Source organism: Glossina fuscipes, unplaced genomic scaffold (assembly GCF_014805625.2).
Source record: "Glossina fuscipes isolate IAEA_lab_2018 unplaced genomic scaffold, Yale_Gfus_2 1, whole genome shotgun sequence".
Taxonomy (NCBI): Eukaryota; Metazoa; Arthropoda; class Insecta; order Diptera; family Glossinidae; genus Glossina; species Glossina fuscipes.
In genome coordinates, this window is record NW_023998415.1 from 50,209,986 (window position 1) to 50,236,188 (window position 26,203).

The window sequence follows — 26,203 nt, forward strand, 5'->3', positions numbered from 1 at the left end:
AACACCATCGTGACGAATATGTCTGTGCAGCGACTCATGTTATTGTATGCATCCCAACATCGTATAGATGGTAAAATCTCTATTGTCGGCTTTAAGGAAATATTATTTTTAATGAATCAGTTGTAATCAAGCACTCGAGCATAACAGAGCGAAGCATTTTTTCAATTAACTATTACGATCTTCGCCTTATCTTTTAATAAATTACTATGTAATTACAATAATTACTATTTAGTGAGACGATTTTCTTTGCTTCGTATCGACATGATGTAGGTGTTCAAAGAATTCGTTCCAAACTGAACATAACTTTATTTGTTGTTTAATACCGGTTTAAGTTATGACGATTTACGTAAGAATGACGAGCAAAACGATAAAAACATTAGAAGCAACTTTAATGTTTTAAAATAGATTTTTGCTGTTAATTTGAAACAATCAGGTACTGTTAAGTTAAACACAAAAGTGGGTTTTCAGCTTACGGACATTGCAGCCAAATTATTTAGTGTACATAACTATAAGTATAGAAAAAAAATTTAAATAATTATTTAAAACGCTTGCATACAATTGCAAACGTAATCGTGTAATCGCGTAATAAGCGAGATTAAAGACTATAAATAAACGCGTACGTATTTGCTTTGGTGCGAACCTTTGATGCCTGCCAAATTAAATTAACATATAAAATTTGTATATTATTTTGCTGATTGAAGACATGTCGATGGCAGCCAAGACCAAGGCCAAGACTATTTTGAATGAATGAATTTAATTTCGTCTAACGTGTGTACACCTGTTTGATTATTATGGTCCTATTGCGCATATTTTCAGAGTGGACCTTTAAATGTAAGCTAGGTGCATAGATTGCGTACATTGCAACAACAAACGTCTCTAGAATCTTGCACTAATCAGGAATATATATACATTAGGGGGTCCCTAATAGGTATTTCTGGAATGACCAATCTATAACACACTACAATTTCCACAGTGTAAAGCAGCAAAGTTTTCAAGCTTTAAGAGTTTATTCGTTTTTTTGTAGGGAGTTACTGATGAACCTCAGTATTGTTTGCGCATACCCTTCTTTAACAATTGATTGCTTACAGGACCAACTTCCCTTTTATTCGAACAGTGTTATACGTGAAGTTTAGTATCTTTCCGCTTTTAAAATATATTACAAAATGCAATCATGTGTGTGTGTGTGTGTTTGTAAAACTGTGTGTGTCAAGTAAGCAAATTTTGCGTTTAAGTCCGTCGCACTTTAACTTGACTGTGTCTTTGTTTCTAAATCTCTAACAGCTTCACTACATATTTTACATTTCAGTGTATATGTTTAATATCCAGCGTTCGAAGAATGGTCGGAAAAGTTTAAAAAGGTGTCGAAGAATAATAATTCATTGACGGAATAGTAAATTTTATTTTCAAAACATAAATCAAAATGTCTCGTCGCTCAAGTTATTTATGTTTCTTCGTCATATCCTTTTTGCTCGTGAGTCCAACAAAAAATATTGATATTCAGAAAAGTGCCTATCAATTTCAAGAATCTAAACAAAATGCAAGACCAAACATAGTGATTATGTTAATTGATGACATGGTAAACTTAACGAAGGCAAAACTTAACGTTTGAAAATTATATTTTCGACTTTTTCCCCTTTAGGGTTACAATGATCTTAGTTTTCATGGTTCCAATCAGATACTGACGCCTAATATAGATGCTTTAGCCTATAATGGAATTATATTGAATAGACATTACGTACCAAATCTCTGTACTCCATCGAGGTCGGCCCTGCTAACTGGTAAATACCCAATACACACGGGTAAGTGCATAAATGGTTTAATTACCTTTTTTTGGGTCATTTGCACGCATTGATAATTACATCGTAGGAACTCAACATTTCGTAGCAGTAAATCAGGAGCCATTAGATGAGCCATTAGATGAGCAACTGATGCCAGCGTTTTTTCGTGATGAAGGTTATTCTACTAACTTGGTGGGTAAATGGCATTTGGGTTTCTATCGAAAGGAAATGACTCCAACCTTTAGAGGCTTTAATCATCATTATGGCTACTATTCGGGTTTTATAAGCTATTACGATCACACTTTCGATGTAGAGGTGGGTAAATTACCTTGAAATACAAAGAAATACGCATTAGATACGTACGCCTCAAAGCCACTTCCACTTATCCACCCGTTCATCTCTCTACCTGTCCTGAATATGCTATTTAGAATCTTCGTTAGGAAGGCAATTCTTTGCATTTCTATCAAATAAAAATCGGTACTTTATTTTTATACGAATCACCAACTATCATCTAATCCTAAATCTAATAAGGCAGTCTAGTAAATTGATTAAACCGCGTCCATATTCCGTCTAACCGCCGCTTCTTCCAACTTTTGTTTACGCTTAATAACTTATATAACGATTATAAACAGGCCGCCACGATCGTAAATAGGCCGCTACGGTTTGGCTTGCTAAAATTTCAAAAAAAAGAAAACTCCAAAATGTTACGGTTAATAACTTGCGTCAACATAATAAAAATATTTTCGGTGAGTCCATTTTTATTAGGTTTGTAGAAGTCTTTTCTGACTTTCCGGAGATTTCCACACTCGTATCGAGCGAGTTTCCCCCTTTCTCCCTCCTTATAATCTTTCCTGATGGCAACCTTGCCTAATGGTACATATAAGGACATTCGTTGAGTGGCTGGTCAAATTTAAAAAAAAAAGGAAAACAAATTAATAAACGACTTCGTTCTTGGATGATAGACATAGACGAGTTAAAAACAGTTACATTTGTTTATATCATATTTTAGAACCAATATTTGTTGCGGTCGTTGTAAAATTACATAAACGCCAAAATTGGTCGTCTGACGAAAACTTCGTTTGTAATAAGTGACCTTAAAGTAAGTATTCATACACTCTGACAAAAATCTATGCTAAACAGCAATAACCATAATAATAACAGCAATAACCGAATTAACAATATCAACAACAACAGCAGCACAAAAGCAATAATAAATTCATCAAAAATTCAAACATTACTAATATTTACATATTATATATTTTAGATTTGCTTAAAATGTCCTCGATCCCGCTTGCTTAATATATTACTTCCCGCTTCTCCATCGACTTGAAGTTCATGTAAAAGGTTTCAGAAAACTGCATTATTTCAGAAGTAGTCTTGAATCAAAACAAAAATAAATAAATAAATGAAGTACGAAGAAATAGTAGACATATAAGAGAGAGAAGGCTTTAATAGCGGTGAGAAATAGAAAATGTTGGAAGGTTTATCTTGATAAGGGAAATTTTGAAACGTTTATTGCAATGCGTACAATTTTTATTTCCAAATGTATATAACACAATAACGAGAAAGGAATAATGTTCGGCCCAAGTCGAATCTTCATATCTCTATATTTTGATTAATTTGATTTTTTTCAATAAGGAAAACAAACTCATGCTACTGTCAAACATCTTTAATGATTCTTCAAAATTTTAATTTCATTGTCTTTATAACACTCAAATAATATTCCCTATTAACAGTTTAGCCTGGCGGAAGAAATTCATTATGCACGACACGGCGACAAACGTAGAAAACTGTCGACATGACTTCGATTCTTGAGCGACGTTAATTTGATTTTTCGGTCTTTGTCCACCGTTTGCACCATATTCACACATAAGAGTCCGTTGCAAGGCGTTCAGAGAATGAGAAATCATTTTTCCGCAGTTATAGGAAAAATCGAAAAATTCGCTTCTGTGTATTCGCAAAAATACCCGCTACTTCGCAGCAGGATTCGAATAAATTCATATTTGAACTCGTATTGCTGAAATTGTTCTAATAAGGTTTGACTGTGGCGAACTCTTAAGATCGTAAGAATCGTAAGAATCGTTTTACCGTTTACCTATTAACAATTTATTTATATAGAGCTTAAGTGGTTGACATATGCGATCGCATTAAAAGATCACCTAGTTAACTTGCTTATTATTAGTTTATGCTATTCTTTTTGTTTATAGAAATTCAATTATACAGGCTTAGACTTTCGCCGCGATCTTCGGCCATGGCCAGAAGCAAATGGTACATATGCCACTGATGTATTTACTGATGAAGCTGTACGGATAATTAAATGTCATGATGAAAGTAAACCGCTCTTTTTGTTAATTAGCCATCTCGCGGTACATACCGGAAAAAACAAAAATCCTTTACAAGCTCCTGAAGAAGAAGTGAAAAAGTTTCCATATATTAGTAATCCAAGGAGAAGAACATACGCTGGTGAATTACTCAATTTATATAGAAATATTTCAATTTAATTCCATCTCGTGTAGGTATGATTTCACGTTTAGATGAGAGTGTTGGTAAAACTATGGAAGCTTTAGCTAAGAAAGGAATCCTTGATAATACGATAGTGCTTTTGTATTCAGACAACGGAGCTCCCACTGTTGGCTTATATGCTAATACCGGTTCAAATTATCCATTTAGAGGGGTAGATAAACAATTATATTCTTTACTAGAATATTAATATAAAAAAGAGGTTTTTTGTTTTTTTAATGACTTTAGTAAAAGGAGTCCCCTTGGGAGGGTGGCATACGTTCCACAAGCTTGTTGTGGAGTTCATTACTGAAACAACGTCACTACGTATCTCATCAGGTAATGCATGCAATCGATTGGTTTCCAACTCTAGCTGGGGCAGCCGATATAAAATTACCTAATAATTTGCATTTGGATGGTATTAACTTGTGGCCATGTTTAAATGGCAAGCACCCACCTCAGCCTAGACGGCTAATTCATGTGTTGGATGATATTTTTGGTTACACATCTTATATGCGTGATAATTACAAGTACATTAGCGGTACTACCTTCAACGGTCTTTATGACATATGGTTGGGAGAGTTGCCGTCACATGAAATTCATCGTCTCTCTAAGTATTACGTAGAAAATGTATTGAATTCAACCGTAAACCGATTACTGGGCAGTAAAAATTTACTGGGTCAACATGTATTAGAATTAAGATCACAAGCCACTGTACATTGTCCGCGAAATTCGGAAGATTTCAATCAATCAATTTACAAATGTGAGCCACTAAGAGCGCCTTGCCTTTTTGATGTTGTTAATGATCCTTGCGAAAGGTATAATTTAGCCCGCGTACACTCATCACAGATGGAAATTCTTTCGCAGGAAGTGAACGAGTTACGCAGACAAGCTACACGCAGCGCACGGATAGCAACAGCTGATACTCGTTGTGATCCCAAGCGATTTAATGGTACCTGGCAATGGTGGTATAGCAGTGCAGCCCCAGTATTTAGTTTTAATAATAATCTTTATTTCATTAACACATTCCTTTCATTTTCTCTTATACACGCTTACAAGTAACAAGAAATTGTGAAGAGATTCAAAATAATGCTGAGACCAATTATGAAAAGTTTGCAATTAATTATCATCGCCTAGAAATCAAAATTTCGATTATTGAAAATTAATTCATCAGGTTTGCCTATAAAGATATTGCGATGCAAAAGCTTTGTATGAAGAATATTCAAATACTTGAGAAGCCATTAGGTTTTCTTCTACTGTGAAGTGTATTTTCTAATTACGTGGTTCATGGGACTTATATTTTTGTAAAATGTGATAACATACATACAAATACCTTTAGTCCATTCATTAACTTGTAAGAAAACTGAAAAATAACCTCTTGAACAGTAATATATTAATAATTAGCTTGTTGAAATGTTGACTTCGTAAGGGATTTGCGACGAGATTACATTTTTAGAATTGGGAAGCTTATCATTAACACAAAATGATTGCGTGACGAAACTTTTAGGAAAAGCTGATATTCGAAGAGTTTCTATAATTAAAAATTTCCATCGAAAATTTATTTAAGAAAAATGAGAAAGGGGAACGGGTATTTAAATAAGAGAAATAATGTGAAGTGATATAAATCGTATGAACATAAACTAATAAATTTCGGCTACTTATACAGTAATTACGTTTGGAATGCGAAACCAATACTTCACAATACTAAAATGATTAATAATAATGCCAAGCAGAAGAGATGACAATTTGTGCTTTAAGTAAATTAAAGTAAACGTAAGTACATAAAGTTAAGTCTTAACAATAAATATTAGCGAAATTAACGTTGAACATAAGTGCTTAGCAATTAAAGGCTTCCGCATGGAAAATCCATTGAAAGATATTCTGATTTAAATAAACGAAGAAAAACATCATTCGATCATAGTGAATAACAGACAAGAAAATATCATTCCAAATATCTACAAAGGTAAAAAAATATTTCAATAATAAACTGGCTATAATTTAGAAAAAATTACTATTACCATAATTATGGCCACCGCTATGGCTGTGCCTCCAATGACGGCGGCATGATCTCTCATAAAGCTAGTAGTTACATATAAGCAACCTTGACTATATAAATTTGTAACACCTGGTAATAAGGTGCATTCTTTACGTTGGCCACCAAATATCTCCTGACAACACGATTCCGGTATGAGACGATTCCAATCATGCCAGGAATCAACGCCACAGCATTGAAGTCGTTCTTGCGTTTGATCCCAAGATTCAGTTATATCACGACGGCTACCATACAAGCTCATAGATGATCGCAATTTCTTAAAGTAAAAGAACAATCAATTAAATTACATGATGATATTATATCATATTACTCAGTTAGGCACACCTGTCTCATAGTCTGTTGTACTCGCTCTCTAAAAACGAAACCCAATATACCACCGATAAACATAGTAACAAAAATCAACACTACTATAATAAAATACTGAAAAATTATAATTTTTATGATTTAGTTTGGAATAAAAGATGAAAAAATAAATTATCTTACGGTTAGCAACAAACATTTAACTTCTTTGCTCGCACCTACACATCCCACGAACGATAATACACATATAGTCAACGAGGTTACTAACAAAACGTAAACTGCTCCCGAAAATAAATTTGTATCCAACAAATCATTCATAAAATTACGATCCACTAGGGTCCATAAACTTAGGCAGAATAGCGTTGCGCCACCGACCTGACAAAGTTAAGAAATAATACAGACATTCTGATATCCCCTTCAATTCTTTTGTAGTTCATTAAAAAAATAAAACCTTATAATTACTTGCGAAATTATACTTACAAAGATTATAAAATTTGAAACGATCAAACTGTACTTGACGAACTGCCTACAGCAATCCATACGCGAACCAAATCCCATTTTGTCGTCGTCCTAGAAAAAGGAAGGAAATAAAACATCGCTTAGGGGCTGTTAAACAAAACCATAAGACTTCAATTTCTAAGCGCGTTAAAGCCAACGAATGAACTATGACACAAACTTGAATGAATTATGAAATATTATTAATTGATTATTTCCCTTTCTCACCATAAAGCAGTTCACTTCAAGTTTTCAAAAAAGTTTCTATTCGTCTTACTAAACTGTGGCAGCCGTCGTAAAGTTGTTGTTAAGTAAAACTTTTAAATTGTACGCAAATGTTTGTTTTATATTAATTAGATAAATCGTGGCATCAGCTCATCAGATGTGTCTGATGATTTTTTCAACTTTCAATCGTTTTAAATGAAAAACAAAGCGGCAGTGCGAATAAATTAAATCGATTAAATTAAATAAATTCTGCACGATTTTGTTATCATTATTAACAAAATTAATGATATCAAATTATTTTTAATTCGATATGAATTCCGAAAGAGGAAAATATTAAACGCTATTCCGCATTATTGTCCTATTTTCATTTAATTTTATGATTTATGTAGGGAGAGGAAAAGCTTATTAGAGATTAGAAAACTGGTGCGTTCTGCAAGCAATGCGCACCACAAACATTTTAGTTATCCGTGGAAAGGTATAAATCGATTATGATAAGCCTTTAGGAGCTTGACCGACATTTTACGAAACAAGGTTAATGCAAATCTTATATACAAGCAAAATCTAAATGCGTTTAAAAAAGTTTGCATACATTTGTTTGCAGCCATTATAAAATTCTAATTACTTTCAAATATAGGGGAATATTCTCTTGGACCTCAGACGGAAGCTCATAAAATCCAAGCAATATAAAATCGGTCCTTGGTGGTAACTATTAAATTAATTTTTGAGTTTTTCTTAAACAAAAAAAGGAAAATTATATTGAATCGACTTCTTTTAGTAGAGAGCTACAACTTTTTCAAACTGAATGCGTAATTTCGATTCTTTCAAAAACCTAATAAGTAACCGAATTCAAGTAACGCTGAGGTTATAGCGAGTTTGGATTTAAATTTTTAACTATTAAAAGTTCACCTCACTTTTTATTTATTAAGTGGCAGATGGTTGAAAGTTCACACCTCATTAAGGATGTGCTGAAAATTATGATAATGATGTTATATAACTCGATCCGCATGCCTTTAATATGTAAGATGACTCGCACTAGACGGCGGTATATGAATTAATCCAATTTTCGGCTTATAAAACCAAAAATTTACAAAATATTGGTTTTTATTAGAAAAAAGAAAAAACTATGAATCATAAAACCAAAATCTTGAATGATTATTGAACAGGGCTGCTAGGTTATATTCTATGTAAGGCTACTAAAATTTTAATTTATAATTAATTAATAATTAAAAGCTTAATATTAAAAAATTTAAAAACTTGTCGATCAAAAAATTTTTAAAATGGTTTGATCAAACAGATAACAGCTAATGAATATGAGAAAAAGTTACAGGAAAAGCTTTTGCACATGCTCAAATGGATGTTTACCGCTGTTTGATAGTTAATGGAATAACAAGTAGGTCAGGGTTAAATGTATTTAAAAGTTTGCCAGTCAAATAATAGTGAATAGCAAACAATTACTTGAAATATTTTCATATTCTGTGAAGTTTTTTGAAGCTTTGATAAAATCAACTGCAATGGAATTTAACAAAGTATGTGTTATTTCGTTTACAACCTCTGAAGTTTTCATTTCAAGCAAGCAATGTACGTATGCATAAGCGCTTGAGTAACAAACGTTGCTCCCAAAGATCAGATAATATTTTACATACTATATACATATAGCTGATGTTTATGGTGTATCTGATATCTATTGTCAATAATGTAAAATTTGTGAAAGATGAGAGAAACGAAAGAGACTTATATGCCCGTAAACATCCTTTAGCTAAATCAAGTTACAATGAAAATCAGTTTTTTAATCGATATAAATCTTACGTAAGATATTTGTAGCTCAGCATCTTTATCTCATGTCGTAAATTATTGCAATTGACAACTTGAAGTGTTCGCTTTTCTTTCACCAATGGTTTAGTTGTCATACAATGAGCGGACTTGTGGGCGACATGTTTCACTTTCCACTTTTGAACGTAGTTTTGTGACCTTGCAAAACGCAACAATAGGAAATCACCATATACGATTCGCTGGTCATTGAATTTTGAAATAATCCATGTTATAATCGCTTAGACAGTAAATAAAAAATTGGAACAACCCTTAAATAGCAGAAAATGAAGTATATGCATGCAAAATGATATGAGTAAGAATTTAGTCTCAACTTACACCGAATATTTTAACTCCCTACAAAGAAGTTGAGCCTGCCGATATAAGTGAGTAGAACACATTCATTGTACGCAGCACCATGTACTTTGTATATCTTAATAATTGTACAAGCAAGCGTTACGATTACATTTCTATATTCTAATCTACTTTTTAATTGCTGGCCCGGGCGTACTTTTGACAATAGAGTAGCAATTTCAAATTTAAAAATCCAGTAGCATCCAATTTATATATTCCTATTATTTAGAAAATTTGATGTATCGAGTAGTGAAGAATTTAATGTAATTTACGCATATAAAAATCGTAAATGCTTTTGATTTTACACAAAAATGTGTAAACGGTTTTGCGATACACTTTTGATTTTTAGCTCTTCTCGACAAGTTGCTTCTTCTCTTTTTTGAAAATTCGATCTATAGAATGAGAGATGTCAAGAATGTAATTTCGAAAACTCTGACAGCAGTTGAGCAGGCTTGGAGACATATTAAACTAAATTGATTTTCAACTATAAGTCTTAATACGCGAGGTTCTTTATAGTCTTTTTAGTGTTTCTTTAAGTCAAAAATACGATGCATCTTTTTATGGATTCGTTCACAACAGCGAAAGTTTTTAAGTTAGATATCTGAGCTTAGATATCCATGAGCTATTATTTTCTTAAACGTTATCACTCATCTTACGTTAAAATTAGACAAGATGGTATTTTACGTGCAAACGAAGTTAATATGTGGGTTATATTTTGTTAGACATTTATTACATAACATATATGCAAAGAACTCTCGGATAGAAAAGTAGATAAGCATCGCGTCTACCAAGTCGGTGCTCACGCGGGTTCAAATCTCAGTCGGTTTGACCATACTTCGTTGTGGCTTATTAGTGAATGATCAGTCGGCATAGCACTTAACTATCCCCTACACTGCAGCCACCACCGACTTCCCCTGAAAGTTTAGTTTGAGAATGCATTACATTTTTATTTTAATAAAATGATCAAATATTATAACCTATGACTTTTTATAAGCGTGTTTAAAATTACAAAGAATATAATAATAATACTGTGAACAAGCCATAAAATTTTTTTTTTATGGTCAGAGTTTGTTTTCCTTATTGAAAAAAATCAAATAAATCAAAATAAAGAGATATGAAGATTCGACTTGGGCCGAACATTATTCCTTTCTCGTTATTGTGTTATATACATTTGGAAATAAAAATTGTACGCATTGCAATAAACGTTTCAAAATTTCACTTATCAAGGTAAACCTTCCAACATTTTCTATTTCTCACCGCTATTAAAGCCTTCTCTCTCTTATATGTTTACTATTTCTTCGTACTTCATTTATTTATTTATTTTTGTTTTGATTCAAGACTACTTCTGAAATGATGCAGTTTTGTGAAACCTTTTACATGAACTTCAAGTCGATGGAGAAGCGGGAAGTAATATATTAAGCAAGCGGGATCGAGGACATTTTAAGCAAGTCTAGAATATATAATATATAAATATTAGTAATGTTTGAATTTTTGATGAATTTATTATTGCTATTGTGCTGCTGTTGTTGTTGATATTGTTAATACGGTTATTGCTGTTATTATTACGGTTATTGCTGTTTAGCATAGATTTTTGTCAGAGTGTATGAATACTTACTTTAAGGTCACTTATTACAAACGAAGTTTTCGTCAGACGACCAATTTTGGCGTTTATGTAATTTTACAACGACCGCAACAAATATTGGTTCTAAAATATGATATAAACAAATGTAACTGTTTTTAACACGTCTATGTCTATCATCCAAGAACGAAGTCGTTTATTAATTTGTTTTCCTTTTTTTTTTAAATTTGACCAGCCACTCAACGAATGTCCTTATATGTACCATTAGGCAAGGTGGCCATCAGGAAAGATTATAAGGAGGGAGAAAGGAGGAGACGCTTTTTGTATACAGTCAATACGAATCTGAAAAATTGGGAAAGACTACTATAAAATTTGGAAACTAAATAATTCTGAGTTGATGGTGCCTTCTCCTTGTCAAGAATTCCAACTCTCTCAAACGTTGACAACGAGACGAAAAGCGAAGAATTGACGCAAATATTCGCATTCGATCAAGTTCTTTTCTTAACCGGACATAAAATTTTGGAGTGGAATAACTTGGAATGCGGAATCCCCCTATTGTAGGTGCTTTTCTTTAAAATTCAAAATATATATGAATATAGAATATAGCAAAAAATCTCAAGCTCTCCTGTTAATTTTAACCGCGTTATTGGCCTAATTTTTTAGAAAAATTTTGGATGAGATTACTGAAAATTTATTTTCGAAATCCAATCTACTCAAAACTGCTAGCTTCTATAGGATTAAAATATTTTCTGTGTTTTCTTCCTTTTGTACGCATTGTGGACAGATGACGTCAACTTGAAATTAATTTTTTTTGGGATGAATAGGCGAATACGGCTAAATTGAGGTAGAATAATACGCACTAATCAAAACCAGTTATGCCTTCTGCAGTATCCGATGCAGATGTCAACATATTACGAAAATACAAAAATTATGTGAATCTATACTGGGATGATAGATTTAGTACATTAGCATACACTTTAATACTGAATAGAAGTAGACAATACTTGAGGGAAATTGAATTATATTTTATTATTGACTCAGGCAGAATATTATTTATTTATTGCTTTCATTTTCATGAAGTTTGTACTTTGTTTATTTAATTTGCATCTAAATTAAATTAAATTAAATATTTTAGTCAGCAATTGATTATCTTTCACTTATTCTATTATGTTTTGGTTATTGGACTTCGTTTAAAATAAAAAAAAATTGTTTGAACTTATTGTTAAAATAGCAAAGAAGTTTTTTTTTTCATCTCTAACTTAGCGTCTCGAAGGTTAAGAGTTATTTTATTAAGAATTTTTCGCTTCCTTTTTATATCATTCATTTTTTTTCGTGTTCGTCTTGAATCAGTTGAATAACATTTTAATACTCTGAAAACTAGTTTTATTACAACTGAACCAACTGAACCGTTAAGCAAATCAACTTAACATTTGATTGCTGTCGCCATTGCCGTTCTTGTTGTGCAAGAATGTTGCCTTAATTCTCAAGTGTTTCTGAATTTAACAATATTTGAAAAAAAAATTGAAATAGAAAAATTATATTTTTGCAAAGAGCGGTTAACTGTTTCCATTACTTGATTTCTTCTGTAAATTTTATATTTTACAAAGGTTAATTGGATAAAAGAGAACTAAGAAGTGTTTATGTTTATACATATATGTACATATGCGTATACAAATATATATAAATATATATATATATATATATATAAAAAAATACACGCACACACATAGGCACCTCTCCCTTTTTCTTTTGTTTCACAAACACTGTTAAATTATTTTATGTACAGTAAATTTATTTTTTCTTTTTGGCTTTGTCTATTTTGTGCGATATTAATTCCGACGTGATGCGTTAAAGTTAAGCGCACTGCTCGATCTACTAGTGGGAACAGCTTGACTGTCTGATATGCTTTTTGGTGTGTTTTTTTATTAACATTTAACACAGAGCTTGGCTTTATTTTCAAAAGAGTTCGAACATTAAACGTTGAATTACTTCATACAAATCAACCACTACATGCTTACATTGCGTCTGCCTGTAAGCATACAGCTATAAACGAATATATGTTATTTACTAACTTTCATTTAAACCTTTACATACTAACGTTTCCAAAATAATAGTATGATATTTCGGGTCTTTTTAGTTGAGCATCAAGCGTAGCGGTTATATCCATGCTTGTCAGAGTATTTGTAAGTATGCAACCATGAGCACAGGAATATTGACAATTTCAATTAAAACGTTCAGTAAAGTAAACCGTAATTGTAAGTTTGCTCTTAAAACAGTGTTGACAAAGTGAAACATAATTAGTCAACAGATTATATTTATCAACACGCATTTTACCTCACCACCCACTTTCCCTTATCATTCCACCCTACGCTCTGTGAGGTACAGCACATACTAAGCTTATGAGAGATATATAAAAGTCAGAAGAACTTAAGGTTTCCCATCGGTCCATAATACATGCCTGTCTATATGTCCTTGAGACATCTGCCTACATATTCTTATGTCCAAGATACAAATCGTATCTTTTAAGATGTTTAGACGAAGCTTGGTACCCTTACCTCGACAACTTAGGACCAACTCTTTTGGAAATGAATTGGATTGGACCAGTTTTCGAACCATTCTCCGTATAACATCTTATTATGAACAGCGTTATGTGTAAAAAGTTACATTATTCGAAATATTTCCATCAAAACCCGCCGTGCATAGTATTTCGGAACTATAAATTGATGTAAAAAATTTGCATGAAACGCAATTATTGGAACCCTCTTCCATATAACCATTCCCACAAAAATAGGTGAAGAATAATAGAATCTTTAAAAAGAAAATTAAACTTACTTAAGTTGGGCCACGCTAGTTGAAGTTTTGGGTGTTCATGAAAAGTATACTTTAACCTGAAAGAAAAGCATTAAGTAAAGCATATTACGAAAGTGACGAAATAATTGTATTAAGCACAACGGTTCAGAATATTTCTTGGTGGTCCTTCCTACAGGAATAAAAAGTTTTTACCTGTTTTTCCTCTATAACTTTTATACTTTCTATACTACTTTTACTTTCCGTAAAATTACAGATCAATAAAATCAGCCAAAGAATATACAGTACTTCAAGATTATCACGCCAAGTGGGTATGCATGTGAATGGACATGGAATTAAATTGTGAATCCAGATGCTTGAGGGCTTAAAGTGAACGAGTAAGCAGAAGGGTGTACAAAATACAAGATGAGGGTCCAGATAAATATGAATAGTCCAACTGAGAAGAGATGAAATCAATATTTTGCTTACTATAGTTATCGTTGTGAATGCACCTTACCCAAGAGTGACATCGTCATACTAAATATCTCATTTCGTTTGTAGGTCCTGAGAATTCCCCTAAACTCTTCCGTAACTACAATAGATGAAAATTTTAGCGTGATATGTCAAATTCACGCCCACGATAACTAAAACACTACAAAGCTAGAAAAAAGAAACTAAAAGATTATAATCGCTCGAGGTCGACCATTAAACGCATTAAGCCAATTCGTTTAAAGCGATTCTTCACCTATTTCCACCAAAAAATGTTGAAAAGCGTACTTTGTTGCCACATAAAAAGTTATACTCTGTGGTAATTCGTGTATGGGAAGAGATTTGAAAAAACGCACCTACGTAGTCCAAACATAACACAATGAATATGTATTTCAAACAGTTATACATTGGGGTCTACAATTAGGATCATACATTAGTAACAATTAGATCTTGTTGGCATGTGAAGACTTATTTTTTACAAAAACTCTTATATGGGAGGAAATTCAAAAAATTGATCTATTCGATCCAAAATTTCCACATTTATTTGGTATTCCAAAATATGGTTTTTTGCCGATTTTCGTTTAGGAAGACAACAAATAGAACATTTTTGCAAATAATAAAAATAAATCGTCGTATGGGTCGTCAAAGTTCCTCAACATTGTCTTGGGGTTAGGCCAAAACACATCAGTGCACGGAATTTCATCAAATCGATTCAGAAAATGGGTAGAAAATGATTCTGAGTCGACCGCTATAATAAAAGGTGGATTTTAAGTCCTTCCAAGTATTGCACATATCTGCGCAAACTTAATTTACCATTATTTCAAATATTATCTGCTAAATGCTACTAAAATTATTAGTTTAAAATTCGACTTTAATATATTGAGGAATTGCCTGCTGTATCGATTAGCTCCATCTATTAATTCAGTTAAAACACTTTTTAACAAGCAATTAAAGCTTAAATATATATGAAGAGCGTTTTCCATCTCTACTCGCACGAAGCATATTTCTATTTCAAATAATAATGGCAGTTGCTTGCATTGATATTCGCAAAAATTAAAATAACGGCTTAAAATAATATAAAGGCATTGAAATGAGGTAGAGAGGTATGGGGTGGCCACTAGTCTAGTGGGTATGTGCCCCATCGACAAGTTTTAGCGCACTTGAGATTCAAACTCACAAACTTTGACTTGATAGTCGCGGATCTCGGCTCCTCGGGTCTTAGGCCTTGAAACTGAGTTCAAATTTTTTAATTATAATAGCATTCTTACTGAAAATTATTACTTTTCGCAGTGTCAGTCTCATTGTACAATTTTCTTTATATAATTCATCACAAACATTTCTTATTTAACTTTAACAGTTTAGTGTTAATCTTAACATTAAATATGTATTGATATAATTGAATAATTCAGTTAATTATGAAATTTAAGAAAACAAAGAGCAGTCTTTTAAAAATTTCAAATGAATATTTTTTTGTGCAACCAAAATAACTAAATTGTGAGCACATTGTGAATATATAAGCCGAAGACGTATTCCCCAGACTGATTAACATTTATTCTTAATTTTTTGCGCTTCCTCCTGAAGGCTTTGAAATGAAATTTCGCCAGAAATTCAGAGTGAGCCTGAATTAAAGGAATTAAATTATAGATGGGTGATTAATTTTACACGAAATGAATGCAATAAAAGTAAATATTAACTTGTGGAATACACGTTATATTTCATTTTTTTTGCGCGAAATGTTTTAAGTTATAAATTAAAGTTTCCCAGTTGTAAGTGATTATATATGTCTTATTATTATATTATTATTATTATTATTATTATTAATTTCGCCAGAGAAATAAATTCTAAGACTAAACTCTTAAAAGCACTAGCATCTAAGGCTATCGGCTTTTATTAAAAACTCTACCGCACTTGAGATTCGAACCCACGACCACTGAGTTGCTAGTCGAGACTCTTGCCTACTCGGCCACCCAGGCGGATATGTCTTCTTACATTTAAGCTAAGTGTAGAAATCGCTTCCATAGCGAACTGACAGATCCACTTACTTTAGGGTGCAAACTACCTCACCGTCGTCGAAAAGCCGTGAGCTTCAGTACATCGTCAAGAAATCTCGTTCGCAGGCGTCAAGGTTGGCGAAACAAAATTTCGATTGGTGATGGAAAAAAAGTGTTCAAATAAGAAACGCTGTGTTGCAATGATCAACGTTGGAAAAGTTTAACAAACTTAAAATGTCTCCATTTTCCCATGGGTTTGAACAAGATAAGACACAAAAAAGATTCATGGATGTTGTACAAGATAATTGCAGGTTTTCGAAATTTCTTAATCAACCAAATACGCAATTTTTTAAAATGTGCATGTTTTCGAAAGCGGCCACCTAGTGTATTAACCATATTCATAGTGAATCCACGCAATCGACGACTAGCAAAAAGCCATGGTAATACTCACCCATTCTACATATAATTAGGAATTATTGAGAGTAAATTTATGATTGCCGGAAGGTTATGAACGACTTGATTCACACCGTTCCCTTTCAACAAATTGTTGTTGTTTTCTTTGCGAAGGATATTCATTTCATTCATTTGTCCTTGCGAATATTTCTATCCTAGTCAAGATTAGATCTGCTTCATTGGAACCAGAGGAGAAGTAGGATAATAGTATGCAGCAATTAGAACCAAAAGCGCGGTCCAGCATTTACAATCACGTCTTTAAAGATTTTATGTCCACCACCTGTATACTTCTCATTTATGGATTATCTGCAACACGTAGGCTTACATAAATGAAAGAGTCAGAGCTGCGACCCCAAATAAAACAAGCGTAAGTAGGGCTTGCCTTTTTCTTTATAATACAGTTCACCTTAAATATATTAAAATTTCTATAACAAGCTTAAAACTCGCCTTAACCATAGCAAGTTTTCGTTCATAGGCTAACTAAAATCACCTACAATAAAGCCGAGCCACGGTTTCCAATATTTTAAACTTCCTATGCATTGTGGGCAGCCAATCAAATATGTTTTTAATTATGATGTATACCACATACACGAAAGTAAAGTATGGTACATACTTAAATGTTCAACACCTCAGTCTAAATCAAGCCTACGTAAATTCTTTCTTGTTTGATGTTCGAATTTTAGATAGTTATAGCCAATATTTGCTCATCGCATGAACGTGATTATAAAATAGTAAGCAAGATGCAACTGGCGATTATTATAATATCGATTTACCTAAGTAAATCGAAAATTGAATTAAATGTCGAGAAGACACAAACTGTCTTTTTTACTCAAGAAATGAATAAATCTTCGAATTTTTCCTTACCCTTCCTTAACAATTCAAGGCCAAGTAATTCCTTTTTCTGATCACATTTAATATGTGGCAGTATGAGTATTTGCGAATTCGGCATAAATTGTATGCCTTTCATCCAGATCCGTCACTTCTTTCACTTCATACGTTATTTATAGCTAAATCGTTGTTATTCGTAAATATATTTGCAAAACATTTGTTTTGTATAACTGAACAGAACTGTTTAGTTATTTACTTTAACGATGTCAGAAAGTCGCTCACTGTTAATATGCTTAAAGAGCTACATTTGAGCGTTTATGAAATTTTCTTTTATATTTAAAATTCGTACAATTATTCTTAGTAAAATTCTAGTCTAAAAAGAGATAAAATCATATATGTCTTGAGTAGTGTACATGTTAATGGCAGCACCACATGTGTAATATTACATATCAGGAGGAAAGAAGTTATATTTTCCTTTGTGTATGAATGCCCCTCACCAGTGTTTATGCGCTAATTCATAGCTAAGTAGGGTAACGATCAAAGTAAGCGATATTTCAATCCAAATTAGTTTTAATTTGGCAGTAGTTTATAGGATATTGTTACCTTTCCTGTGATTTATTTGTATATGCTTCTTTTTTGGTCGTTGTATGACAATGTTACTAAGAAAAAAATGTTGGTGCCAATTTAGAACTTGAACTTAAAAGATCTACAACTTTTCATACCAAAAAGATGCAAAAGACAAAAATTTTTATCTTTGTAGAAACTGTCGACTGATTTAGTAACCTCTTCTTTGCTTGAACTGACGAGAGTAATCCCGTTTTCTTTTCTAGATAAAAGTTTTTGTATTTTTAGCAGAAGCATGAACCACTATTCTCAAATTCTAACAGCTCAATATATAAATAAGAGTAAAGTTCAAGTATAACAAAAATGTGTAGGAGAAACTTAGTCTTCCTGTCTGGTAGCAAATATTCCTTCCATTAAAAGACCGGCCATTATCCGGACTTTAATGTTTTGGTTTACGTATAAATTATCTGCAGGACTCGTGTTTTGTTTTCAATGTTTGATTGCACATCGACCGTTCTACTGGTACGTACTTCTTATGTACGCTCAATGTTATGGAATCGTTAAAATGTATTTTTTTAATATTTATTTTCACATATGTTTAACAAAAAATGCACTTTATCTATTGTAATAATAAAAAGAAAATACTTTATATTCTCGTAATTTTTCATAAAACTAAAATTAATTTACAAAATTTGTATTCATAATATAAAATTGTTCATTTAGTAGTTGTTTCCAATCATTTATCTTACTCGAAACTAAGCTGTCATGTTACTAGATTTTGCTGATTGTGTGACCGTTCCTTATCTTCCGATTGTTTGATTTTTGAGACGGTTATTTAAAAAAATATGTATTGGACATTGCTTTTTTTAAGAGAAATTTGTGTTCTTTCTTGGTTGTCTAAAGCTTGTATTATAAGTAGAAAAATACCTTCGTAAATAGTGATATATTTAAATTTCCCTTATGTCAGCATCTTTTTTTTAGAGTACTTTATTTCTATCGTTTAGTAAATAATGAAACAATTATCTTTCATTTCAGTCCGTCGCAGTATTGAAGCAACGGTTTATTCTTTCAAAGTTTAATGAGAACTTGAAAAAACAACTTTCGTTTTTAATGATGATGTAATGAGCAAAAAAACTTTAATTTAAAAGTTATAATAGTAGTTAGTCAGGACAATAAGAGTTAAATTTAGCAAAAAAAGGAAAATGTATTCTCGGTAAATATGAACATGAAGTACTGCTTGAAAGCTTGAAAATTTTATTCAGTGACTGCTAATATTTTGAAAAATTTAATTTTTAATGAAGAAGATCAATGGCGAGGAAAAGTTGGGATGGTTTTAAAAGAAAAGCTCTCTTTCTTTGCTAAACGGAGTAGAAATTTGCCTGAGATTAAGTAACAATTTACAAGACATACGTATGCATACATATCGATATATAAATACATATATAAATATACATATCTATACCCTACACTCACATATTGTCTATTTAACGCTGCGACTGGCAACTCTTACAATGTGGAATCGTATTTCAATACGTACGTTAATATTTTTCCATACTTTATAATACATATCGACACATATAAACATAGATCAAGATTAGATTTGACATATGCATAAACTTTTCTTTGGTAAGGCGTATCACGCCTTGCGACAGGCATTAGCGTATTCTACAGCATCGTGTAGAGTGGGAAAAATTTCAAAAGGTCCTCCACCGAACGCCATACTATGCACAAGGCTATCATATACTCGGTCCGCTGGACTGGCTATAAACATGCGTATGCCATATTTTTTTAATTCATTCATAATATCACTAAGCATTTGGCCACCGGCCATATCGATGTGGGATAAGGTACTAAAATCCAAAACCAGGAAACGGAAAGAAGTATTTAAATGGCTATGCGGGCTACCATTAGTTAAAATAGTGCCATTTTGAGCAACAGGTACATAAGCGCTTCTTTTACTTTTACCAATATCCAATTCTAACGCTTTATATAAAGCATTACGGTACGATACTGCTGTAGCAAAATTGAGAGCTCCCGTATAACGGAACATTTTGGTCTCAGGCACTTCGAACGCGTTACGATGATTACTTATGTCTACGTAAACCGCTGATGCTTCAGGTATGTAACCTAATAAACAGGAATAAGGTCTCAATCCTTTAATGTACAAGTTTAACAAAGATATGCACACACCGATCACAAGTCTAACAGACAGAAAAAATAAAATGAAACAGCTTGATAGACAAACAATTTTTTCACTCACCCGTAACCGATGTCAATCAATACCACACCGATAAATGTGCACAACCATGTGAGAACCTCTAATTTGCCCTGTTTAGAGAATTTCTTCAACTCCTTGGCCTGCATAAACATAGGTTTTAAAGCGACTATTATAACTCCAGCCAAAACGCACTAATTAAAAAAAGCGTTAAAAACAAATATGTCAGTTAATTCATTTTAGCTTACCCTCGGCAAATAACGAAAGAATGGTCCTGTCCAAAATATAGTCATTACAATCAATATAGCCGAAACTAAAGAGGCTAATTGAGTAGCTCCTCCCGTTTGTTCTTGTATTAGTGATCTGGTTAGCGAGCAAGCCAATGGTATACAAGAGAAAAATCCTCCCACAATATTGCCTATTCCCATTGCAAATAGCTCTTGATTTGGACGAATTTCATATGAATGCTTTTTGGCAAAAGTGAGACCCAGTGACATAACAATTGAGTAAGTAACCACTGCTATGGCCAGTGAGTCTGCTATTAGGTTAGGTATTAAACTTAGGCGAGGTATTGCTGGGGTTGGCAGACCGGTGGGTACTGGACCTACTAATTGAATATCATAGTGAGACTCCACTGCTAATAGCTTAGACACAATTGTGCCCCCTATGACAGCCATGAGCTCGGCGGGTACAGGAAAACGACATTTTTTACGTAAATATGGTTTAATTAATTCATTACATATCGTCATAAAGGTCATGATGGACAAGCAAAAAATCAAAGTTGCTACATTAGTGTGAAGTATTTCCCTACATAAATAGATGAGGGAGTAAATAATTTTAAATAATCCTTTATGACGGGGCACGTGAAGACCAAAAGCATCTTTTAACTGAGTTATAACTACATGGCACGCAGCCCCGGTTGTAAAACCGTTTACTAAAGGCTCACTAAGTAAAGCGGATATTGTTCCTAAGCGCAGAAAGGACATCAGAAGCTAAAAAAATGCGATAAAATAATCATTATTTAGAAAAACATTCAGTTTAATATAATCAACTAAAATTTACATGCATTAATCCCACCGTAAACGCTAAAGCCGTTACTACTTCTATCGGCGTTATAATTTCGTTACCCACTAGCGATAACTGTGCTTCTTCCGATGAATAAGTTTGAACTACCGATAGAGTCATTAAACTAGCCACAGCAAAAGTACCGATTGATATGTGTCGCGATGTGCCGAATATCATATATATCAGAGTGGGGAATATAGCCATATAAAGACCACTACCTGGCGATACCCCCGCTAATAAACCATAAGCCATGCCATGTGGTATATGCATAACGGCCACAGTAAATCCAGCTAATACGTCACCTAATAAATCACGTTTCATGGAATATTTTGGTAGCCATTGGAGTATCGGTATAATGCCAGTGAACATTGCCGAAAATGACAAGCTATGCCAGCATTGCTTTAAGGCGTATGGTAAACTTTTATCCCTGGCTCCATAACCGGTTTCCTTTATTACTACATCATGACTTAAGACATCACGATGGACATCGTATCTAGGTTGAATTTTCGGTTTAACATTTATTATAGTTTGTGTTAACGGCTGTTTAGCACTATAAGGTAAATATAATTATATTAAATTTGAATTAAAATTGAATTAAAAGTATTTTTGACTTACTCTTTATTGGCTTCAATATTTGTTGACATTTTCGGAGGTTTTAAGTCTTTAAACACCACATCCGTATAATGGTTTTGAAAAAATTGCTGTTGGTATTCGAAAAAGCTCTTAGGACTATTAAACAGCGCGGGATGCTCTTTTTCTTTAGTTTTGCTATCGTTTTTTTCTTTGTTGCTTAAATGTAACGTAGTAATAGCTTGATTACTAATTGTTATGGAGGATTTTCGGTTGGGAGCATATGCCCTTAGTTGTAAAACGTTCAAAAATTTCTGAAAAAGAAAATGCTTAAAAAATGAATATCGTACGTGCAGAGATTAAAGGTTGAGTTCATCAATGATTACAACGACGTTAGAAAATCTCTAGTGAAACTGATAGATACCAGGCAAGGCAGAATGTCTAACTTGCTGCAGAATTTAGAAATTATAAGTTGAAAGCAAAAATATTTATAAAATGTATCTTCATTATGAAATCTGGAAACATTATTGTTCGTACAGAAATTTTATCGGTTTCTTAATATTTGTCAAACGATTTTTCAGTATTTCTAAATCTGCACTTGCCTGAACTCTCTTCTAGCTCTAATAGTGAGAAGTGATCACAACTATTGCTTTTTGAATTCCGCTTTCCATTTCACTATCGTTATGCGATAATAAATATAAATATTGTTAATAAACCTGAATAATTCGTCCCTTAACCTTTTGGAATCACAATTACAACTCAGAAACTTTACTGGAAAAATTACTTCGGTTTTAAAATTTTTCCCTTTCACTGTAATCCGGATATGTTAATAAATCAATTAGATAATATCGTGTCTCTTTTCATAATTACCGAAATTTTAAAATAAAAGCTAGCTAGCTTCAGACCCATAAATACCTTGCTTGGTTTTCGATTAATTTAACACGTCTTAAATATGTTGCTCTTTGGTTAAACCGATGTTACGTGTGCCTATGGTTGGATATATTGAACTATATTATTTGTATGTTCCGTGTTAACAAAGTAGCTTACATTCGTGCACAAGCGGAGCTGCTGTAAACGCTAGCTTCCAATTACTACGAAAATGTATTTCCCTTTTTTTGATTTTATGCCTAAATAATATCAAAAAAGTATAAGCAATAAATATTAAAGCAAATGAAAATATTATAGTTGGACTAGGCCGACTTTTAAATACTCAATACCACATTGTGTAACACAGTTCTCATTTTTGCCACAGAACACAAAAATTATACCTTCTATTTATATGAACTTACTATTATGGGATTGCCTTACTTTCCGTAAGAGTGGTTGCGCCCAAGATGTATACAAAGTTCAGCGCAGTTAACTTTTATATCAGATTACTATTATAGATTACTATTATAGATCGATTTTTCTGCGGTAGATAACATAAATTTTCCCGAAAATCTTTATATAGGGTAGGATCCAAAAAAAGGGGTACGTGGTCTAAATTTTCTAGAGTTAATTTTTACATCGAATTACTATTATGGGTCAATTTTCATCATAACATCATCATAAAACTTAAACTTTTCTGCAACAAAACAACAAGATTTTCGTAAAAATCCTTATATGGTCTAATATCCAAAAATTGGCGCGTGTGGTCAAAATTTGGTGCAGTAATTTTTTTATTATTTTAAATTATTATTATGGATTTAGTTTCATCATAACATATTAAAATGTAGGTTTTTGTGCCCTACAAAGGATCAATTATCATGAAAATCTTTATATATTGTACGATCCAAAAAACAAGCCGTGATGGTCCAAATTTGTACAGTTAATTTTTTTATCTTAAATTACTATTATGTTCTGATTTTCATCATGAAATATTGAAACTTAGATCTTTTTGTCATATGATTTTGACTTTTCATTATAAGAAGGGGCTTCAAAAAATTGCGGTAGCCGTTCCAAAGTTTTTATACCAATTTAGAATACCTAAGTACTGTTATTTAGCCACTTTTGTCGAGAAATTTTGAAAATTGCAATTTTTTCCACATAATGACTTTCCAAAATAGAAAACTGAAAATGGAACAACGTTTTGATGCGAACGTATGTGAGAATTAGTGGGAAATTGCCGTTTTGCAAAAAGTATTATTGTTTTATTAGAAAAAGTCTGATTATTTTAATTATTAAATTTATTAAATAAAAACTTTCAATGATTTCATTTGTCAAATTAGACAAGACCTTTTGAAATGGCAGGCCAGAAAAGAGAGCACTGGCTGTTATAGTCCCACTGAACATCAGAGTTAGTTCAAGATTTGTTATGATCAAAATAGTAAATGGTGGCAATACCTGTTTACATACTGCATAGCAACGGCAATGACTTAGATTTACAACGAACATTTTGGCTCTTTCCAGTTTCGATATTCAAGATGTGCGTCTAGAGGCTCTTTATATCATTTTGATCTTAACATTTGTATTTATTAGCTTTTAAAAGATACAGAAAAATCAGTTATATTATATTAAAAGGGTTTAAGCACAATTTCCGAGTAGACTTTTAATAAAATGGAAAAAACTTGTTGAAGTATGGAAAATGTGTTTTAATTATACTCTTAAGAAATATCGATCTAAAATTTGTCTTCATTATTTATCAGCACCACTTAAAAACCGTTTGATACAAAGAATAAATTTTCGAAGTTTACATACATCACTGATATGATAAATATTGAAGATTCGTCCAAATTATAAATCCGTTATGACAGGTAAGCCGGATTTGGTGTCATTCACTGTCGTCGTTATTTAGCCTCCTAAGAAGTTGATGATTATGCGCATTCTTACACAATTACGGATTAAGTAACTTGTAAAAAGAAGAATAAAAGGGCCGGAGGGGGTGGGGAATTGCAAAAAGAATTACTGGATATGTGGAATTCTAAAATATGCTTTAATTTAGCAAATCTAGGATTAATTTGAAACTCAAGCTGGTTAAAGCAATCAATCGATTCTATTAATTCCTACCATGTATGCAATAGTATTCATACCTTTTTTTTAAAGAGTTTATGTTCCATTTTAGCTTTATTGAATCATCAAGTGCGAAAAATTGGAAAACCTTCTTGTTTAGCGCATACGTAATCAGTAATTAAATCACTAAGGCAGACATTGGAAAATATTGAAAAATTACTTAACGTTTTCTGCTCGTTGGGTTTAATTAAATGAAATATATTTTCATTTTAAACATTAAAAAATAATTTTACTTTTTAACGTTTTTTACTACACCTCACTTATTTGGTCGTCCTATGTTAACGCTTACAGTTCAAATCTAATAAACTTGATGGCAAATTTTTTACGTATTTTTAACTGACTTTTAAACATTTAGTTGGAAAATTTTTAGTCACGTTGACAATTTCCAATAATGATATGAACGCAACCAAACTGCTGCAGAGGTATTTTTAAAACACCAATAAACCAACACACGCTACATGTTTTAAGACCTAATTTGTGAATGTGTTCGTACACGTTAAGAACAAGAACCCAACACTTTCCGAGTACATTGTCAAGTTCATCGTAGGCTATAGACAAACTAACTAGCAAAATTGTCTTATTAGAAATCTTTTGTCCCCACCACCTTAAACAGATATTAGGTTGGAGGAAAAGTTCAGCAGCATTTTAAGATAATTAATTAATATTGTCGAATGTTCGATAAATTTAATGATTTAAATTTATCATAACTTTTTTCCATTCCAATCATTTAATTATTATTTATAATGATGTTTATAATAACTGTTTGTCCTTGCTCATGATACAATTATTGTTTTCTATTACACTAGAAACAGACCTTATTATCCTCGTAAAAAGTATTCTCATACAAATTTTGTTGGAGAAGTCGTATAATACGCGCAAAATTTGTTTTCTAGGTAAAGAAAAGAGATTTAATGTGATCTCTCGTAGAAGTATGAGAGAAATTTTAAGAATTTGGCAGATGGAGATAATCATCTTACATGGATCGGAAAAGACCGAAATTTTCCTCCAATCTAAGACTTGTTTATTTCTTAAAAATTGTGAGGATATTATTAACATAGCCGTCGACACTTTAAGGCGGCATAGTTTGCTAAGCCTCATATATGTCAAATTGTCAATTTTAGTGAGGGATCTGCATTTTCAATATTTGTTCCAACCACTTTATAT

The 26,203-nt window shown here is 32.4% G+C and overlaps 3 protein-coding genes across 10 annotated transcripts; 1 reads left to right on the top strand and 2 right to left on the bottom strand.

Annotated features, from left to right (window-relative positions):
• The first annotated feature begins 446 nt into the window (after positions 1-446).
• Positions 447-5,658, top strand: LOC119631754 (arylsulfatase B). The gene is given in 7 exon segments (XM_038024237.1): positions 447-616; positions 1,307-1,576; positions 1,640-1,799; positions 1,867-2,093; positions 3,986-4,241; positions 4,295-4,452; positions 4,527-5,658. Coding segments are annotated over 6 exon segments (1,770 nt in total). The 5' UTR covers positions 447-616; positions 1,307-1,420; the 3' UTR covers positions 5,340-5,658.
• A 208-nt stretch (positions 5,659-5,866) lies between these two features.
• On the bottom strand, positions 5,867-12,834 carry LOC119631755 (CD151 antigen). Of its 6 annotated transcripts, none has more exons than XM_038024241.1 (7): positions 12,812-12,827; positions 11,126-11,215; positions 7,111-7,200; positions 6,814-7,005; positions 6,655-6,750; positions 6,296-6,586; positions 5,867-6,232 (listed from the first exon to the last, which is right to left on the bottom strand). In XM_038024241.1, exons 3-7 carry the CDS (start codon positions 7,186-7,188, stop codon positions 6,185-6,187), a joined length of 705 nt encoding a protein of 234 aa, XP_037880169.1. In that variant the 5' UTR covers positions 7,189-7,200; positions 11,126-11,215; positions 12,812-12,827; the 3' UTR covers positions 5,867-6,184. The 6 variants fall into 6 exon arrangements, with proteins under 6 accessions (XP_037880169.1, XP_037880171.1, XP_037880170.1 ...); XM_038024243.1 differs by lacking the exon at positions 11,126-11,215 and adding an exon at positions 12,663-12,672 and having other exon boundaries at positions 12,812-12,815; XM_038024242.1 differs by lacking the exons at positions 11,126-11,215; positions 12,812-12,827 and adding exons at positions 9,157-9,428; positions 9,496-9,704.
• Positions 12,835-18,970: 6,136 nt separating this feature from the next.
• On the bottom strand, positions 18,971-25,506 carry LOC119631767 (solute carrier family 26 member 10). 3 transcript variants are annotated; one of them, XM_038024263.1, is made up of 7 exons: positions 25,273-25,506; positions 25,060-25,165; positions 22,097-22,365; positions 21,479-22,031; positions 20,665-21,408; positions 20,462-20,610; positions 18,971-20,402 (listed from the first exon to the last, which is right to left on the bottom strand). In XM_038024263.1, exons 2-7 carry the CDS (start codon positions 25,084-25,086, stop codon positions 19,838-19,840), a joined length of 2,307 nt encoding a protein of 768 aa, XP_037880191.1. In that variant the 5' UTR covers positions 25,087-25,165; positions 25,273-25,506; the 3' UTR covers positions 18,971-19,837. The 3 variants fall into 3 exon arrangements, with proteins under 3 accessions (XP_037880191.1, XP_037880190.1, XP_037880189.1); XM_038024262.1 differs by having other exon boundaries at positions 25,060-25,506; XM_038024261.1 differs by lacking the exons at positions 25,060-25,165; positions 25,273-25,506 and adding an exon at positions 24,374-24,496.
• Positions 25,507-26,203: the final 697 nt, after the last annotated feature.

Excerpts from the sequence above, each read along its gene's own strand:
- LOC119631755 (XM_038024238.1), bottom strand. Across the intron at positions 7,006-7,110 it reads TTTCAAATTTTATAATCTTT|GTCGGTGGCGCAACGCTATT; the intron begins GTAAGTATAATT and ends TAACTTTGTCAG. Across the intron at positions 6,233-6,295 it reads TAGCGGTGGCCATAATTATG|ATATTTGGAATGATATTTTC; the intron begins GTAATAGTAATT and ends TTACCTTTGTAG.
- LOC119631767 (XM_038024261.1), bottom strand. The coding sequence starts at position 24,424 with ATGTTCGTTGTAAATCTAAGTCATTGCCGTTGCTATGCAGTATGTAAA. Across the intron at positions 22,366-24,373 it reads GCTATGCAGTATGTAAACAG|AAATTTTTGAACGTTTTACA; the intron begins GTATTGCCACCA and ends TTTCTTTTTCAG. Across the intron at positions 20,403-20,461 it reads TTGATTGACATCGGTTACGG|ACTTGTGATCGGTGTGTGCA; the intron begins GTGAGTGAAAAA and ends TCTGTCTGTTAG.